Source organism: Protopterus annectens, chromosome 3.part1 (genome assembly GCF_019279795.1).
Source record: "Protopterus annectens isolate FY-2018-M chromosome 3.part1, PAN1.0, whole genome shotgun sequence".
NCBI lineage: Eukaryota > Metazoa > Chordata > Ceratodontiformes > Protopteridae > Protopterus > Protopterus annectens.
In genome coordinates, this window is record NC_056732.1 from 1,227,066,147 (window position 1) to 1,227,086,977 (window position 20,831).

The 20,831-nt window shown below is 40.9% G+C and overlaps 1 protein-coding gene across 1 annotated transcript in view; it reads left to right on the forward strand.

Moving 5' to 3' along the window:
• Window positions 1-20,831, forward strand: part of LOC122797761 (DNA topoisomerase 1-like) — an 880,254-nt gene that overhangs the window by 338,614 nt on the left and 520,809 nt on the right. The window contains exon 7 of the mRNA XM_044066283.1: window positions 13,676-13,742. Coding sequence (XP_043922218.1) covers window positions 13,676-13,742 — 67 coding nt within the window. The remainder of the gene's footprint in view (window positions 1-13,675; window positions 13,743-20,831) is intronic.

Here is a 20,831-nt window from a genome sequence, read left to right on the forward strand (position 1 = left end):
CAGCTCACTGCTGAATCTAAGTCCATCATTGTGGCTGTTTCAGACCACAAAGTTTGGGCCATGGCTTTTATTCCTTCTAATATAACATCAGCACAGTGAAAATAGTGAGAAAGTGTGCTGCCTTCTGCCACCCTGAACAGCGGTTGTATTGTTCAAGTCAAGTCTTAGTTTAGAAATAATGGGAACGAAAAATAATTCTAGCTGTTAGCAATTTCTGAAGACCTGGTAGGCTTATTGGTGGTGCCTATCAACACAGGATTGTAAAATGGTTTTGGCAATGTTTCTGGATATTCGGTTATATTGCTTAGTTATGTTGTGCATTGGTAGTGGTAATAGAGCAGCAGTATATTGAATGTGAGTGTCACTCCATTCCCAGCAATGCTTTAGTGCCTGAAAGTTTAATATAATAAAAAAATCACTCCGAGACAGTTGCTTAGTGGCTATAGTTATGTCATAAAAGCAGCAAATATTTAAGTATTATGTATTTGCCCCTATGAGAAAAAGCCCATGTTGTGAACAGACTCTAAACACATTTCCTTTAAGGAGGCAGTACAGTGTTATAAAGTAATTTAGTAATTCAATTGTGGATTGTATTATGTTTCTAAAATGCAACCAACATTAGCTTCTGTTCTTTCATTTGTATAACATCCTAGTGGAATGTCTCTTCTGAAAGGTGACACAACCTCTGACTCTGAAGTCATGTGAAAATAGTGGCTACAGTAATTTACTTCTACACGTAGAAATTTACACTGTCCTGCAGGTCTCATTGTGAAGGTGTAAAGCATACTGAATGCAATGTATTTTTCAGATTGTTTCTCTTGGATGCATACAGTGACCACCTCACGAGCCATATTCAAAAGTGTTCATGCAGCTGTCCTTTGCTTCAGCACACATGATATCCTATTCCTTTTCCCTAAAGATAGAAGTCTTCTGTGTATCACTGATGTTCAGGTGTGATAAAAGGGAAAACAATAACCATAGGAATTCATTTCAACTTGCTGCTCAGGCGCACATTAAACTGAAGGAAATAATGGCCCCAGTATAATGTAGTTAATCTTGCTGCAATCATTCACAGCCCCTTTCACAATTAAAAAGTGTGTAAACAGATTGCAGATATGAGCAATATATACTGCTGTCGTACATCACAAGTATATCTAATGTACTGACTATGTGTAAATAAAATACCTGCTGCAGAAAAATTGTCCCACAAGATCATATTGTCCACTGTTTCAGATACCTCTGGTCGGTAGTACAGGAATAAGTGGGTAAGCACTGAGATCAGGTGCTTATTGTTTATATAGTAACGATGCATGGATTGGGTAGGCATGTCTTGTTTCTTTGTACATGTGTGGAGGCAATGAATTATTGCATAGAATAGCATCATGATTAACTTCAGGGTTCAGATTTCCATCCATTTTAATGGAGATCTGAGGAGACACAACTTTAATACATTAATTATTCTATTAAAGGAAATCTGAAGCACTGGGAGAACAGGAAAATGCATTTTTTGTTAAAGTAGATTTCTACTGATTTTATGATAAAGAATGCTAAACTCTATGCTAAAACAGAGTTATTCTGAGACCCATAATTGACATTTTCATGCAATGATGATGACTTGGGACCCGTATTTAATGAGATAAATCCATCAAGTTCTTGCTTTGCTTTTAGTGACAGCCCAATGAAACCATTGTTTGGACTGAAGATTTTTTTTGCACATTTTCATGTGTTTTATGTTAATGTTTGGTATTCAGTCAAACAGAATAAGAAGTATAGATGTGAAGGAAGTATAGTTCTGACAGAGGACCTTCTAGACAGCCTTGTAACTAAGGACATAACAGAAATGTACAGTAAGCAAAAATTAAGTGTTTACTTATTTTATGTTTAGTCTTTCCATTGTATCTTGTCTATGTACTTTGCATAAGCTCTTGATGCCATTTTGGCTTAGATGGTCAATGAAAAGGGATCATGGACCAGTCTGCCTACTAAGTTAAATTAAATAACTAATGACAATGTGTAATACAGTACATAAGCTAGTAGGTATTCCATCTTTGAAACTGTACATGTTAGCAGTAGTAATTTGGGACAACCAGTTTAATTAAACATAGTTCTGCTAGCAGTGCCTATTAAACTCAACAAAGCAAAACAGTAAATTTTATGTAGTCCTATCTCCCCGTAATTCTTGCTGGATGGGTTCAGAGCCATTATTCGGCTCCGACTATGCCGATACTAAAGCTCGAGTGATTTTACTGGCTCGAGGATAACCCCTATCCCATGGTGTCCTCAAAGGCTTTAGAGCCGCCCCTTTTGCAATCCGTTGCTCCTCCTCTGACTGCTGCGCTTTAATCACTTCAGTTTCCTCGATATTGGAGCCTTCAGTTCCGAGAATTCTTCCTGCTTCCTCGGAACCAATAACTCTATCCTCGGTGGATCAGTCTGGAGCTGAGGGATCTGGGAGCCGATGCTTTTGAGTAGACTCCGAGGGGATAGTCGCCCTGGGTTCTCTTCGGTACCAACCCTCTCTCGGAGCTTCAGCTCGACTCAGCTCTGTTCCCACATCTGCTTCGGAGCCATTCCTCCTTGCTCGGAGTGGACCATCCATCTCCTCGGAGCGGCAGTCTTCAGAGCGGGAAGGAAAGGTCTTCGAAACAATAGAGAAGGCTTTGTCCACTGCAAAAGCCATACCTTTGGACCTGATGTCCTACCAGCAGCTGGCGGCAACCTCTTCTCCCCTGCCACCCCCACAGCATAGGGAACCAGACATTCAAGCAGCCCCCATTGGAGGTGTCCCCTTTTCCATGACCTCCCCAGATTATCCCACTGGAGAGCTCTCTCGGAAGAGACTTTATAAGAGGAAGCCTGTTGACTCACCTGAGTCTGTCACATCTGACACTGATTTGGAGCAATCATAAGGGTCCTCTAGATCCCCCTCTGAGGATGTTTCTTTTTCTGACATCCTAGAAATCCTTAGAGGGGTGATTGGAAGACCTCTAACCCTACTGATTACAAATCAGTGTATCTTGAGGCGTTTGGTTCCTGACCTTCCACCTCCTGGGTGACACCACCTTATGACCAGCTCTTGGGGGTCGTATTGAGGAAAGCCTGCACCTCCCCAGACACAGTAGAGCCTGTCCCAAGGAGGCCAAACAAATTTCTGACTGCACCAGAAGATAAGCCCTTTTTTTCCCCAAAGGGGTTCCCATTGATGCTATGGTGGTGGCAGCAGCCACCAAGGAGGAGTTGTCTGAGACCTCTTCTAATATCCATTCTTCTAATAAGGGGTCCAGGACGATGGATAGGTATGGAAAGTGTATCTTCTCTTCAGTGGCATTTACCTTGAGATCGCAAAATTACCTTTCCCATTTCCCTCTACTTCAGAGGGATCTCCTTAAGGAGTTGGGAGATGCCCTTCAGGGTTCAGTAGCTTTGGGATCCATGGATAAGGTTTCTGCACAGCTCTCCACCCTTACATCGATAGTTAACCCCTCCATGAGGCTGATTTCCTATGCAGCAGATGGGTGAGCAGGGCAGCCACAGCAGGAATCTCTCTTAGGAGGCATTCTTGGATGAGTCTCTCTAACTTCACGGAATCCTTTGTCTTCCTTCACCAATGTCCGCTTTGATGGTTCAACTCTTTTTGGACCTCAGGTGAAAGAGACCTAGACCAGGTGAAAGAGGCCTAGACCAGGTGCGAGCAGGGAGGGAAAACCTTATCTGCCGTGGAGTCCATTTCTCCCTTTCTTCTAGACCCTATCCCAAGGGTCAAACAGGAGGGAAAAATGTGGTTCCACAAATCCCAAAAAGGTTTCCCTCAGTCACAAGGTCAACCCTTCCCTAGGGGCAGAGGGGGAGGATGCAACAGAAGACACTGTCCTCGCAACAGAGAAGTTCTGCAACACCAGGGAGATAGAGAAACTTTCTCTGATCGTCCCTTCCATTGCCCCTGAGGGGTTGCCTGACTGTCCATCTCTGGAAGCAGTTGGTCATCTATTGCTGTGCCCAAGTGCCTGGCTAAACATTTCACAAGATTGTTGGGTACAAACCATAATATCCAGAGGTTACCTGATTCCCTTTGTTTCTGATCCCCCAGTAAACATGTCTATACCAGACGTGTGCCACCCATTCAACTAGACCGTGCAACATCAGAGGTCATCTCATTGCTGTGAGAGAGCCATCCAAGAAGTCCCCACAGAGCAAATAGGATCCGGAACTTACAATTCTTTTTAGGTCCAATAAAGACAAGGGAATGGAGATCAATTCTAGATCTCAGCAAACTCAAGTCTGTAAAGAAATTGAAGTTCCAAATGATCACTCTGCAGTCGATATTTCCCTTTATCGGGAAAGAGAATTGGATGTGCTCAATAGAGCTTCAGGACGTGTACAACCACATCAAAATGGACAGGCGCTCCAGAAGACACTTGCACTTTCGGCTGGGAGCCAGTCATTTTCAGTTTCGAACACAGACCTTTGGCCTCACTACAGCCCCCAGAGTGTTCACCAAATGCATGACAGTGGTAACGGCTCACCTGAGATGTCAAGGATTCCAGGTGTTTCCATACCTAGACGACTGGCTCCTCATTGCTACCACCAAGCATCAACTGATCAGAACCAGGGATGAGACTCTAGCCTTGTGCTAGATTAGGCATTACAGTAAACCTAAAAAAATCAGCCTTATCTCCATCACAGCACATTGTATTCTTAAGCTCAGAAATAGACTCAACCACCATGACAGGAAGACTAACACCAGAAAGAGTAGAATCATTACACAGACAAGTCAGATCTTTGCTAAGCAGTCACAAAGTTCAGGCCAGGGTGGTCCTTCAAGTCCTAGGGACTATAGCTGCCTCCATTCTATTAGTTCTCCTAGCCCATCTGCACATGAGTACTTCAGTGGCTATTTGCCCAATGGTCAATGCAGGATCTTCTCCTGTCTCATCAGATTCTCATCACAAACACCTACAAGAAGGACCTGACATGGTGGTTGCATACGGAACAACTTCTCTTAGGTCACCCACTTATTCCTCCTCAAGAAAATGCAGTTTTGACCACGGACACTTCCGAGATAGGGGGGCATTATCTGGGAATGACAGTCCAAGGTACTTGGCAGAACCACTTGCACATCAATGTTCTGGAGATGAGAGCAGTGCTGTATGCGTTGCAAGCACTTTACAGTTCTCTTCCAACTGGGGCAATTGCCATTCAATCAGACAAACATGTCTGTCGTGTGGTACATAAACAAGCAAGGGGAAACCAAATCTTACCCGCTTTGTCGAGAGGCCTTAAGAGTTTGGAAATGGATGATGGACACAATGCTTTCTGGTAGCAATGCATATCCCGGGGAAGTCTAATGTGATAGCAGACAAACTCAGTCGAGCAATTCTTATGCCTCATGAGTGGTCCCTGAATTCAAAAGTTGCGAAAGAGATCTTTCACAAATGGGGCCAGCCTTGCTGTGACCTATTCGCCGCGTATCTGAACACCAAATGCAGCAGCTACTTTGCCCTAATTCCCCACCCAGGGATGCCGTAGTTCAGGATTGGCCTCCGGGACTCCTTTATGCCTTCCCACCTTTTCCTCTCATTCCAAAAGTGATACAGAAAGCAAAACAGTTGGAGTACCCTGATCCTCATTGCTCCTTACTGGCCTCAAGTCTGGTTTCCCTTTCTGTGGCCCTACCTCTTGGAGGAACCATGGATTCTGGAACCATCTCCAGACCTCCTGATTCATCAATCGGGGCAGTTCCATTCTACCATCCAGACCCTGAAGTTGACAGCATGGCTGCTGCAGTTCCACGAATAGCCAGGTGTGTTTCCCTTTCACCTTCAGTCAAACGCATTTTGATTTCTTCCCACAAGCCTTCCACTAGGAAATTATATTCTAGCAAATGGAAAAGGTTCTCTATTTGGGCTGTAAACCAAGGCTTAGATCACTATACAGCTCCTATAGAATTTTTGTTCTTCCATGCATCTAGCTTTCTCAAAGGAACCACGGCTGCTATAGTTGGCGTTCAGTTAGCTGCCATCTCTAATTACCATTTCGGATCCCCCTTTGAACTCTTCTTCATCTGATCTGAAATTATTATCTTGGAAAACACTATTCCTAGTAGCTATAACTTCTGCTAGGAGAGTCTCATAATTGCAGGCTCTTACTATTCGACCTCCTTACATTGTTTTCCACAAGGATAGAGTCTCGCTTAGAACTAGCCCTTCCTTTCTTCCCAAAGTATGTTCAGAGCATAATCTGAACACTACTATTGAGCTACCAGTGTTTTTTCCGAATCATTCTAATAAATCTGAATACAGGCTACACCATTTAGACATCCACATAATTCTCAGGTTTTACCTACACAGGACTAAAGAATTTAGAAAATCAGATCAATTATTTGTTTCCTTTTCGGACAAAAAGAAAGGCTTAACTGTTTTTAAGTTACCCTCTCAAAATAGCTTTCAGATTGCATTTCCTTTGCTTATCAGACTGCTGGCAAACAGTTACCAACAAAGTAAAAGGCCATTCAACAAGGGCAGTATCAACTTCATGTGCCTTTAGATCTAGGCTCACAATTAATACCATTTGTGCAGCAGCACCGCATACCTTTGTCACTCATTACAAATTGGATTCGGTCTCCCGGGACCGGTCAGTCTTTGGGTCCACTGTGCTGAACAGTCTTTTCGCTTGAGCCGCTCAGGATAAAGGTGCTAGGGATGCTGTCCTATCCAACAAGAATTACGGCGAGATAGGACTACATAACGTAAAGAAGTTATGTACTTAACATAACGTTCCATGTTTGTAGTTCATCTCACCTACATTCTTGTGTCCCACCCTCCTACCCCCTTCCTGTTCCTGGAGGATTTGGTGGACTACACTTAACTACAACCAGGTCAGACAGCATGTTTGTCCACCTGGCATGGATAGTGTTGCACAATGTTCTGCCTGTATGTACACAGTTATTGATAGCTTTCATAACTACTAAGTACTTATTGCTGTCTTGCAAACAAGATCTGGGGAATTGCCGTGAGGCACCATGGAATAGGGGTTAGCCTTTAGCCAGTAAAAGCTCTCGAGATTTAGTATCGGCCGAGTCTGAGCTGAACATCTGCTCCAAACCCATCCAGCAAGAATGTAGGCTAGATGGACTACAAACATGGAACGTTATGGTTAGTACATAACTTCTTTATACTGTGCAAAAGGTTAAGCTTTTCATAAACTGTTTCAGGAAAAAAAATAATTTCCTATACATTCCATCACTTTATAATCTTCACACCTGAATGACTGCTTCAGTTGTTTAGCTGAAAGTTCTCTTACCCCTTAACGGTTACATTTAATTTTTCAGTTCATTTGATCTTGGGCCTTAAGCATGCCATTCCTCTACCCTTTTTCATGCCAGATATTCTTCAGTAGGAGAAGGGGAGAAAAATCTAATTCTGATCCCACCTTTGAGCCACCATTAAAACTGCTGAGTATGGTAATAGGCAAACCAATGACATTGCCTCACAGTGTAAAAAAAAAAAAAAAAAACTCTCTCCAAGCAAGTGGGAGTGGATATCCTTCATCCCAACTTCAAAGCATTATATAAGAGCATGGGGTATCACCAGTTAGTCATTTTTTTCGCTGTCGAGGTATCTTCTATATTTTGGAAAGAAATTCAGAGGTGTTTACTAGGCTAATGACCACAAGGGCCTTTTTAAGCCTAGCCATGGATCCCAAATCACGGACAAGTTCTGATGTATAAGCATGGGCCTGGGAGATGAACCATTTACAGGTTACCTCTGTCCATTAGAGACATAAGTGCCAAACCAAGGATGAGTTTCCGGTTTTCCATCTAATTGTCCAAGTTGCACTTGAATTGGGTTAGGGAGGAGCTCTGCTTCACATGGATGGGGAGCCTGTTCCATAGATGGACTAGTCTTCTGGGATTCATACCAATCTCTCCAGCAGGTCCTATTTATATCACAGGCAAGGTTTAAGTCTTTAGAACGGGTAATTCTGGTGCTGTTTGTTTTGTGGATATGCAGGAGGTTCATCAGAGTGGGTCTGACAATGCCCTGTATGCCAGCCATAGAGCTCCTCTCAAAAGCCTGTAGGAGACAGAATACAGGGATAGGGCCTTGATGCAGCTTGCATAGGCCATATTACTTCCGCCCTGTATTCTTTTAGTGAGGAACCACTCTGGATGTTCCAATTGTTAAATATGTCTAGTTAGGTACATACCAAAGGGGACATTGTACTCAATAATAGGTGTGATGAATGCTAAATACAGTGGAGCAATGACTTCCTTGGACTTCGATGCCATACCTTTATTTGTAAGTTGTGGGACATAGAATGATTTCCTCATCACTATAGACACGTGATGATCGAAGGTTAGATGACTAATCTGTGTGTCCCCAAGTCCCTGACTACTGGGTCAACTCTAAGGGGGGGGCTGTGGTCAATATGATAGTTACCAGGGATAAATGACGTCCCAAAGGATACTATTTTGCATTCCCTGGCATTTAGTTTTAGTCCATGACTCTGACACCAATTTTGTCTGTCAGCCCCTCTTGGAGAACATTTGTGTCAGTGTGAGATTCAATGACCGCTTGTAATTTGCAATCCTCTGCAAATTTAGTCGGCCAGAGATCACCGACATTGGCCTTGATGTCTGAGAAGTAAATGCTAAAAAGGATTGGTCCAAGGACTGATCCCCGAGGGACTGCACTTGTGACTGGCCTCTTTGTAGAGGTGGACGCCCCAATTCTAACTTTCTGGGTCCTGTCTGTGAGCCAGTTGGCTATCCACTCGGTGACATATGAGTTTGTACCTAACCTCTTGAGTTTGTCAACAATACCGGAGTGGGATATTGTGTCAAATGCCTTGGCCAGGTCAAGTTAGGCAGTGTGAATGAGGTTTACTATGTCTCTGAACGTCTCCATAATTGTTTCCATAGCTTTACATATAAGACTAGTGAGACTTGTAGATCTGTAGATAGCCCACCTTTGTGCAGAGGGATGACTGTTGCCTCCCTCCATTCATGAGGAATGAAGCCTGTTTGGAGGCTACAGTCAAATAGTAATTCCAGAGGCCCTGATAGGTCATGTTTCATGCTATTTACAAGGCATCCTGGAATATTGCCTGGGCTCATTGATGCAGTGTTTTTGGTCTTAGAGATGGCATTTAGGACCTGTTCCCTAGTGATAGTAGCTAGGAGTTATATTTGATATTTCCTGAGAGAAGGTTGAGGGGAGAGAGGAGTAAAGTTGGTGTTGAATTTATCAGCCAGACGATTTGCTATATCTTCTGGCTCAGTATAGGTGGCTCCATTTACAATGAGCTCTGCACACAATTGTCTCACCTTTGAGGTTGTGAACATAGCTGAAGAATGCTTTATGGTTGTCCTTGGCTTGAGAGGCCAAGCCTACCACAAATTTGGCTTTGGTAGACACTTTGTCCTCTGAGTTTTGTTTAGTTTAATGAGAGTGCTTTTATACAGCTGGGTGCTGCACCTCATTTTTGCCATGATGTTCTTCCTCCTGTTATACAACCAATTAATTTTGTGATTCCACCAGGGTGGCTTATTTTTTTAATTAGTTCTGTACTGCTTACTAGTGCATTCAGCTGCCTCTATGCAGCTGTTAACATACGTGTACAGGGTTTCTGTGAGCAGTTCTGCATAGCCAAAGGTGTTCTCAGGGTTTATGGGGGCTTGAAATTTTGCCAGGCTCTCACTTAATAGCAGGAGGTTAGCCTTAAATAGTTCTTGAATGTTCCAGGTTTAGCTGGGGGTCCAGGGATTATTTTTACTTCAAAGGAGACCATTTTGTGGTCTGACCTTACCAGGGAAGGCATTACAGTAGGGGGTGTGCAGCAGTCTTCCATATTAGTGAGGATCAGATCAAGTACGGGTGAACCTCTGGTTGGGGTATTGACTATCTGGTTCAGGGAGTTTGTGTTTACAAAATCCAGGAATTTCTGTGCTTGTACATTTGGTGTCTTAAAGGATTCCCAGTTAATAGTGGGGTTATTAAAGTCATCCAGGAATATGGTTTTGGGTTGGATGGTTAGTGTTTCTGATTAATTTAAATACATGGTATGTGTTTCCTGGGTCATAGAGGGGGGACCTGTAGCTTGTAAGGAAGTATTATTGAATTTTACCTATGGTGATTTGAACATGGATCAGCTCAAGTGCATTGTCCTGTTTGACCAGCCTTGAAGTGTATTTGTGATGTAAAGAGACACCTCCTCCTTTAGTCACTGCAAGTGAAGTAGCTGGCATAAATTTGTGGAAGGCATTATAAAATTGCACTGTTGGTGTGCTGTGCTCCCTTGAGGCTTTAAACTATTTCTCAGTGATCACACAGACATCAGCATTCTCCAGGGTAAAGGGAGTGGAGTTTTTTGTTTAGACTCCAAGCATTGAGCAGTAATACCTTTATATTTTCTTAGTTTTGATTTATGTTGAAGGTACTTTCAGTTTGAGATTGCCTAAAAACGGCCCTATGGGGGAAGACCGTGTTTAAGCTAATATTCAAAAGCCTAGCTGGGAGAGATTAAGACCATCCCTGGCAAAGCAGCAAGGTCTGTTGACCATCTCCTTCCATACTGGCAAATATTGCACCCCCTTAGAATGACACCAGAAGCTTAGCCAATTGTTAAGTCAATCCTCTTTTGTTCGTATTGTGGCATCATCCTTGGAGAAGGTAAAATGCTGCTTAATGCTAGACGCATACCAGCCTGAGACGCATTCTGAGAGCTCCATGATGTCTCTCTTCATGTAGTCTAGGGAGGTACGTCTCATGTCATTTACTCACCAATATGACTCTGTCATAGTCCATATGCAATTGTGGTCCAGTGACCTGAGTGCTTGCATAATATGACTAATCCTAGCCCCTGATAAGCAACTGACTGTGACTTTCTCCTTAGCCTGGTGAGAGGGACATTAGTGCATCTCACGATGGATTCTCCAATGATTAGAATGCTGGATTGTGTGGTGACTTGCCTTATGGGCTTAGAGGTAGAGGCTCCTTGAGATGTAGCTCTGTGTTGATGTGGGTGGTGTTTTGAAAGAGTGCATTTGGGGCTGCTGAGGCTGTTTGTCTACTTAGTCTAAGGAGGTCTTTGTGGTTTAGGAAGGTTACATGCAAGTGCCTCAGCATATGCAGGTCTATATGTCTGCTTTGAATTTTGCGTGATGGGTGCAGCGTGTGTACTACTGACAACATTATTTGACATTAGGAGTACTTTTATACGAGAGCTTTGCCTCCAGTGACATTGTGTAAATACCTCTCTCATGTACCATATCAGTTTGTTTGAGAATTAACTGGTTGTCAGTAAACATGAGGCAATTTCTACCTTGCCTCTGGATGCCCATGTCCACCAAGCCAGTACTGGAGATGGTAGGAAAGTTCATATCCATGGCAACAAACCCTTTTTTATTGATTAGACAGTTGGGGTGAGAATATCAATCACTGTCCAGTATGTCCAGTTTGCAACTATGTGGACAGTGCTCGTCACTGCAAACTAGTTGTCTTATATGCAGCTAGGTATTGGAGAAATTTCAGTTGTGCTTTTACCGAAAAAAGTCACTCAAGGTGTCTCGAGTCTGTACAAAGCACTGCCAAACACTTGAGGGGAAAATAATACATAGACCTAGAAAATTTAAGGATGAAGTATTTAGGCAGATATTCTGAAGTTTGAAACAAATCTGGCAGTACTTTCTAAAAACAAAGAATTAGCTTGTCAAGAATGATGAAAAGAGGGGAGTCGCATGAATGGCTACTGCCTGGCTACTACTAATGCTAGTCTCACCACAGCTTCACTCTGTTGGGATACAATACTCCTTTGCTTCTTCTCTCACCAGAAGCAAAATGTTAGCACCAATTCCAAGAAGAGAAGCAGGCTACATCCTGTTTAGTGATCTACAGTCTTGTCCTAGATGATGCAAGGGTCTGTAGGGTTGTAGCTTTTCTGTGGTAGATGCCTCGAATAGCAACCACACCAAACAGGCACATTAAGCACAGACACTCTGTCTCCAACCAGAAGCAGTCAGGAATCAATGCGCTCTGCACCTTCTCTTGCCAGGATCAGAATATAAGCACAGATTCCAAGCTGTTACCTTTAAAGCAGTTATTAGGCTTTCTGGTGTTCAGCAGTCTCATGTCTCTGTACTCCTTATCTCACCAGGACAAAGCAGAAGCACTAATCCCAGGATGACTACTTGAGAGGCAAAATGTGGGCTCTCCAGTAACTGGTGGTCTTGCAATAGATGCTTAAAGGTAAAATGAAAAAAATGATTTATCCTCAACACCGCAGTGTGCACTAAGCAGTTAGATATAAACGCTGGTAGCTTAAGTTTTAGCTGTCATAAAATGATGGTCTTACACCAGTCAGAGAAGGGGAACGATATGTGGTCAAATTAACAAGTGGCAGGCAACTAGAAAGACAGTGGTGTTTAAGAACACAACAGTAATAGTGTGGGAGGGCGGAAACATTCTGTCTGACTCACAAGAGGCAGAGCTGTGGTCTCTAAGTTTTAATATGCAGTTAAAAGCAGAATACAAGTAAAACACGGTGTAAAGAAAACAAATCCCAGTATACAAACTAGAAAAAGGCAAATAAAGTAATACAAAATACAAGAAATAAAAAGCAAACTAACCTTTCTCTCACAGCAAGCTGTGGCAGAGTCTGGGTGAGCCTTTCCAGTAAAGGGTGAGTCTAATACTAGAAAATCACTGATCTCTTCATGAACTAGATTTGCTGCCTGGTGTAAGTTGCCCATCTGTTTCTCAAGATTTTAAATTTTTGGTACATGTAGTTCAGTATCAGTCTTTTAATGTCCTTTCATCCATATCTGCATGTTTCAGGGAAGTGTGATCCTCCTTTGGTTTCTAGCAATGTTACTAAAAAAATGTCATGCATAAGACCTAATCATCAAGCTCCAGCCTTGGCTTTTAATTGGGGAAATCACTCCAAATACAGTAACTTACTGTCCGTGATCCTGTCTCAACATCTGCTGTTATGGTAAGTATCTTAAGATCATCTCAGTGTAAGCACGTTCAGAAAAATAATCTCCAATTTTTGGATGCTGTTGTCTCCTCTCTGCTTGACGGCTGTAATCCCATATGTGGGCCTCTGTATTGCTGATTTTTTGCTGACCACAGCTGTTGCAGAATACCACAGTCAGGCTAATGACTTGTGACTGTCCCATTTAATGCCTGCTGTGGACTGGAAACTATTTTGGTTTTGATACCTTCTTTGTAGTGATCTTAATGTACCAAACATTTATATAATCCATGGTTTTGTCTGTGGAAAGAGACGACTTGGTTATGGCAGGTCTATGATGAGCCTTTGGCCTTGTAGCTTTCCAGTAGCTACCATGTCCTTTGGCATGCTTTACTTTAAAGCATGAGAAACACCTTTAGAATCTCTCTTATTCAGTTGAAATGTTTTTTTCCCCATGCTTATGCAAGTGCATGATTTCTTATCACTTTTCATGTTTGCCATTTGTAATTTATTATAATTGTGTGTGTAGTCATTTTAAGTATTTATTCTTTAACTTGGAGCTTTGGAAAAGGTCATTATAAATAACAACAATTGATGTTTACACACCTTAGGTGTAATGGTCTCAACAGTGACAGTCAATGTTTTGCTTTATTTCTAAATTACTGTGGATTAATGTCCGCTCTCATTCAAATTGCTTTTGTAGATTAGAGAAAGACATCAAGGGAATAAACCATGATACAGAGAAGAAATCACACAGGGACAAAAATCAGGTAAGTGGTTTTATCGGTTTAGAAATTTGTTGCAAAATCATGCAGCTTATTCATCTTTAGTTGTGTTGATAAATCTTACTTTCACTCTCAATCTATTTTGAATGTGATGCATCTTTAAGTAACCAGCCACTGACTTTCTTTAGTTTTTGTTTCACAGTTACAGAGCTATCTGGTTCCACTGTCCAGGTGGACCTTGCCCCACCCCCACCCTCCATCTTTTCTGATGAGACTCAGTAGCAGAACAAAAAATATATTTGTTTAGTGCCACACTATATATTTACCGGAAGAGTAGTGTAAAAGTTCACTTTGTGTGTATGTGTGTGTGTGTGTGTATATATATATATATATATATATATATATATATATATATATATATATATATATATATATATATATATATATATATATATATATATATATATATATATATAAATAAAACTGTGAGATGCACTACCATGCTTGGCCTAACTGGAAGTCTCTAAAGACCATATCAACAGTTTAAAGCAGCCCAGAATGTAATGGGAGTGAGCCTTTGCCTCTGTGGGTCACTAAATGACTTTGCCTGTTTCGCAACTAACTTGTAGATTTTTTCTTATTTTCAATCTTTTGCCTGTTATAATTTAAGTCTTTCATGCCACTTTAAGCAGTAATGATAGGAGGCTATCACCTCAGCAGCCATCAGGGTTGTTTACTTGGTTGTATGTACTATTATGTCTGAATGGTGAGTAAACAAAACAGGAACAAGGATAGTGCTGTGTAATCCCCTGTGGTATATGTGTACACAGTGCTTTTCACTGCAGTCTAAAGATGCTCTTATCCTGCACCTCTTTTCCCTTGTAAAATTATGTATATAAAGTTATTATTCACATGTACATACATTGAGATGGCATGCATCACATTACCCTCATTGTAACCCTGACCTTAACTCTGTACTAAACATGTCTTTGTTTTTTTTGCATTAAAACAATGATTGACATCTTTAAACATGCTTTAAAATGAAGTCTGTAGTCATTTTAATTCTGCAGCAGTCCATATATGTCTAATTTCTTCAGCAGGATTTCATACTTGGAAAATGTAACAGGTATATTCACAAGTGAGTGTTTGATCTTCATTTGTGGGACCGCACATGCTGCAGTACAGATTTACTTCGAGGCACACCTTCAACAAACTTCTTTACCATCATAGTTCTCAGTGTCTGTGTTCTTGCAGTAAAGCTGGTTGTGACACTTTGGAGAGCTCGTGTTTGTGAAACTTCAGCTGCATTTGTTTTCTTAAATGTCTGACGCTTTAGCTCTTCACCTTTTGCATGAGAGGTGCAAGTCTTTGGTTCTGTTGCTTTAACAGCTGCAGGCTGAAAATGTACTTTGTAAGTTGAGTAGTCTTTTATGTTTGTAGTAATACTTCTGTATTTTCTGATATTTTTAGATATTTTCCCTACCTTATGTTACTTCATGGGTGCCAGTAGTGTAGTGCTTTGCGGATGTTGGTAGTGAGAAACTGGAAGTATTAGAATTGCAGAATTACAATAAAACAGTACTTATAGCTTTTGTTGGGTTATACTTGTGAGGTTTTTCAGTTTATATATATTTCTCCACTTGACCTTGAACTTTGAATATTGTGGAATGTACACACAGCTGAATTTGAGGATTGTCATCATAAATGGCAGCACCAGGTATCCCCATCTTGAGAATGTAAACTTTGAAGCTCATTGATACTTGCCTGCCAGTTTCATTGTTATAGGGAACATGGAATAATTAACCTTTCCACACAAGATGCATGAAAACTTAAACTGGAACAAATTAATGCCCACTTAGTTCCACAGATAATCTGGTTCAGGTATGATAGCATTTCTTCCCTTGTATTATTATATTGTGTACTGCACATAGCAGAAATCCGAACAACTGCAATTTGAGCTGACATTTTAACCAGTACCTTAGATATCACTTGCTCTTTCTTTTGAACTTGACTATTGCCAGATGTGATTCATGCATCATCCTTACATTTTTTTGTTAATTTGATCAGAAACAGTTATTTTGTCTGCTTCAAACATTAAGCTCTGGTTATAACTTATTTCTTTCTTTGAAATAAAAAAAATGAACTACTTATTGTTGCAGTATGTAACAAATTTGTTTGTTCTCTCATTATGGTAGTTGTGCTGTTCCATAAAGACTGTCTAGCTCTAACAATTTTTGTGGCTTTTCTACAGAATATGCTGTACTTGTATCTAATATATGTAGCCCCTTGTCTGGCCTCTGCATATCACTTTCAAACTGCACTGCCATAAATTTAGTAGCATTAGTTGAAACCTTATAGCGGCCTAATAAAAAGCCTTTCTGAATGTGCTGTGCAGAAGATTGTGGTTTGTTTCCACTTAATTTTTTTCGCAAGTGCTTTCATGGAATTTTTGATGGCTACATTATATTGGTGGTAATTTCATTTCTAGATGAGGACTCTTCTTTTGCATTTGTAAATTGAATTGAACCATACACAGCTGTTTTTTTTTTTTCCAGATCTCATCACCTTCTGCATCCCTGATACAGTCTAACTGTAATTGCTGCTGCAGCTACCTCATGTTCTGAAGTGTAAGCAGTCTTACCAATTCCTCCTAGCACTTTCTCAAATGCAGGGCCACTGAATTCAGGAATTTATAATTGTTAAAACAGTGAGAACAAGGTCACACAGACAAACCAATCAGTAAAAACTACAACCAAAATCTAGCCAAGCTAGACTTCCTACTATGTGATCCCTTAAAACCTCTTGTATTAGAGGTAACATGGAATATATGCAGATGACCCCTTAAGGACATTAAGTCAGAAGCTTGATGAACACAGTAATTAGGACTGTCCAGTTGAGATCCATGCGATATAACAGATGTAAACAGAATATATTACTGTGCTGGTAAATTAATAACTGATAAAGTTCTACCAAAGGAACACAGGGTAGTGAGGGAAAAGAGGGGGACGAAAGTGAATACCATCATGGAAATATCGAATAGAGAAAACTGTAAAGCAGCTGAGACAAGGTGTCATTGTTAAAAGATTATAGAAGAGGGACTAGATCAAAAAAATACTAAAAGATCGATGTGATAAAAACAGTGCACAGTATTAGAACAGACCAGGATCTATTATGCACTATTGGAGATGAACTAAAAATTTCAAAACGGGCAGAAAGACTTTGTCGATAGGAAGATAAATATAAGGGAAAAGCACAAAATAAGCAATTTATTGATGACCCAAAAAAGTTTTATAGAGAATTGGGAACTAAGGTAAAATTAATTGAAAGATTGACAAAAAAATAGGAAGTAGATACATTTTGGAGAAGTATCTATGAAGAGCCTGCAGAACATAAAAAAGATGCTAAATGGATAGTAAAAGAAAGAATAAGAAGCTTAAAGATACAGGATATGAAACGGGATGAAATAACAGCCAGAGAGACTGAAACAAAGTTGAGAAAAGCCTCTAACTGGAAAACCCCAGGCCCAGATGCAGTACTTAACTTTTGGTTTAAAGTATTAACTTCTTTGCACAAGGATTTAGCCATGAGTAAGAACTATTTATATACGCACCCTGAACACACACCACACTGGTTAGCAGGAAAAACAATGCTCTTAAGAGTGAACCTGCAAGCTACCCTAAAAATTGTAGACCAATAACTTTTCCAATGACGTATAAACTCTACATGGGAATTGATGTCATCAGAGCTTAGTCATTTCGAAGAAAACTCAATTATGGAAGCAGAACAAAAGGGCAATAAAAGAAAGTCATATGGAACAAAGGATCATTTCTTGTTAAAGTTATAGTGGAGAACTGTAAATGCGGGAAGAATCTAAGTATGGCATGGATTCACCTAAAAAAAAGCATTTGATAGTATCCCACATTCATGGATAAGAGTGCTTAAAAATGTATAAGATTCACTTTACACTGACAACACTACAGTACCCATGAAACATTGGCAGACCACTTTGCAATTAAGCCATGATAAAGGACAGATTATTATTCCAGGGATAAAAATTCAAAGGGGGGGATATTCCAGGGTGACTGTCACTGTTGCTATTCTGCCTTTCCATTAAGCTGTTTACTTAACAGCTTAGACCATGGCTACAGTTTGGCTTCTCTTTGATTATTTAAAACTGTATATCTCATCAGAAGAGGAACTGAAAGCACAGCTGCAGGTTGTCAAAACCTTTTCAGATGATATTGGAATGTCATTTGGTCTTGATAAATGTGCAAAAGCAACCTTTAAAAAAAAATATGAAGAAATGTGAATAAAACTCAGTAAGGAATACTTTAGAAGACTTAAATTAATCCTGAAAACAGCGTTGACATCTAGGAACAAGATCCAAGCTATAAATCAATTTGCTCTTCCTGTCCTAACTTATAGTTTTGGAGTAATTGACTGTCCCCAAAAAGTGTTTGGTAGACTGGATATTAAATCAAGAAGGATGCTTCATGCTTATCAAATGATTTATAAAAAGTATATACCCCAAGATTATATATTCCCCATTCCAAAGGAGGGATGGGCCTCCTTGAAATTGATTACGTGTGTAGATCTGCAGTCGTGGGACTCAACACATACTTACTGACCTCACAAGATCCAAATCTAGTGAAAGTTTTGAAACATGAGGAGAATAAAGCTAAGATGACATTTCTGCTTAATTTAGCAGAAGCATATAGATGTCAAACAGGAATGGAAATCGAACCAGAAGTGGATAAAAACCAGGCAGAAACTGAATGTGCCAAAAAAACAAAAGAAAGAATATAAGGTGAGGGACTAGATGAGAAGGCAAGAAATTTGGAAAAACATAAATATAGTTGTAAGTATAGAAAAGTTCTGGAAGAGCCTGATGTTGATCAAGAACGAATGCAGGAATGGCCAAGGAGAGGCAAATTCAAACCAAGAAATGAAAGGTTAATATTGGCAGCCCAAGATAGTGGGCTACGTACATGCTGGTTTACAAAGTCCATTGAACATGTGGGAGAAACAGACACATGTAGGTTTTGTAAAACTGAATTGGATACAGTCACACACCTTGTTGCTGGTTGCGACGCACTAATGGCAGAGGGGACTGTATAGTGAAAGGCATAATAATGTGGCGTGACTGTTACATTGGAGATTGTCCAAACATTATGGTACTGAAGTGGCTGAAAAACACTGGAAACATGAGCCACAAAGAATCCTAGAAAATAAAGTTTATACCACATGAGATCACCCAATACTAACCATTCAAAAGATAGATGCTAGAAAACTGGATATAGTAGTACAAGGAAAGAAGACAAAAGTAGCATTGATCATTGAAATCGCCATACCCAGTGACTATAGTGTCTTGTGTGCAGAGAGAGACAGTCATAAAATACCTGGATCTGCAGGCAGGAATGAGATCCATGTGGAAAGATACCTAGACAGTTCCAATAGTAGTAGGAGCTGTGGGTCTTATAAAAAATAATTTACAATCATATTTAGATACCTTACCAATTCATGTAACACCGTACAAATTGCAGGAGTCGTTACTGGGCACATTGCTGGTGCTGCAAAAAGCACTTTTGGCTGATAGAGAGTAAAACAATACTAATTTCATGAACTTTAATCGTACTTTGACTTAGGAGTGGGGTCCATTCCCATCATGGTATTAGAAACCCAGAAGACTAGGAGAAATTAAAAACTACATTAGGTGTTTCAGCTATATGGTAGTTCTGAATGCCTATGACTTTTTTTTTTTTCCTTTAAGTCTGTTATGGACAAGTTCAGGCCAGTAAAGCCAAACCCCACTAGTTGTGGACATGCATGGTTCAGCCTTTTCCACAGCTATCGGGGTTTGACTTGAGTGGCTTTAATTTGTCCATAACAGACTTAAAAAGAAGTCATGGACATTCAGAACTGCCATATAGCTGAAACACCTGATGCCCTTAAGGGGTCATTTGCATATATCCCATGTTACGTCTAATATAAGAGGTTTTAAGGAATCACACAGTGGAAAAGTCTAGCTTGGCTAGAGTTTATAATTGTTCTCTTGTCCCAATATCCTCATGGGGGGGGGGGGGCAATGCCTTCTCCATGCAGAAACAACAGGCACCATATTTAGGTTCATACTAGGCTATCTGCCCTAGGACATTTATAAGCCTAGCCAGAGTGTTTGGCTTTCGCCACCCATTGCTATGCCCTTTTTTGAGGTTAGTATAATGTGCCTCTGTCTAACGGTGACAGAGAAGTGATACCTGGGGTAAACCTACGATCTCCCATCCACTCATCAAGATTCCTTTTGAAGAGAGTTAATGAGGGACTCTGCCTAACCTGGACTGGGATTTTATTCCAGAGTGAAGGGAGCCTCTGGGTTATGAATCTGTCCCTCCAGCATGTCCTATTTATTTCAGTGCTGATGTTCAAGTCTCTCAAGCGCGTAGCTTGATGGGATTTGGATTTTCTGAGGTGCCACATGTCCATTAATTCCGGGTTGGACATGGCTTTATACGTCAGGCACAGATAGCCTCTGAGCAGGCGGTATGCCACTGAGTAGAGCTGGAGTTTCTTTAACCGGGCAGCATATGGCATCTGTTTGAGCCCTTTGATCCTCTTGGTGAGGTACTTTTGGGGTCTTTCCAGTTGCTGCAGGTGTCTGGTAAGGTACATCCCAAAAGGGGCATTGTACTCAGTTATGGGCCTGATGAGGGATGAGTAAAGAGGCACGATGACCTCCCCTAATCTAGATGTGAATCCCTTCATGATTAGGTGGGCTATATAAAATGTTTTTCTAACCACTTTGGCCACGTGGTTGTCAAATGAGAGATTGCTATCAACTTGGGTCCCCAGGTCCCTAATTACTTCTTCCGTACTTAATGGATTACCACTTATGTGGTAATTTGTGAGCACTTTGTTTTGCCAAAGGGATGACTATACACTTTTTGGCGTTTAGCTTGAGGCCATGGCTCTGGCACCAGTTGTCTGTTTCTATGAGGTCCTTTTGGAGGATGCTTGTGTCGGCTGGAGAGTCGATTATGGCACCCAGTTTGCAGTCATCTGCAAACTTGGTCAGCCACAGTCCTTCCGTGTTGGCCTGTACCTCCGAGAAATATATACCGAACAAGAGAGGTCCCT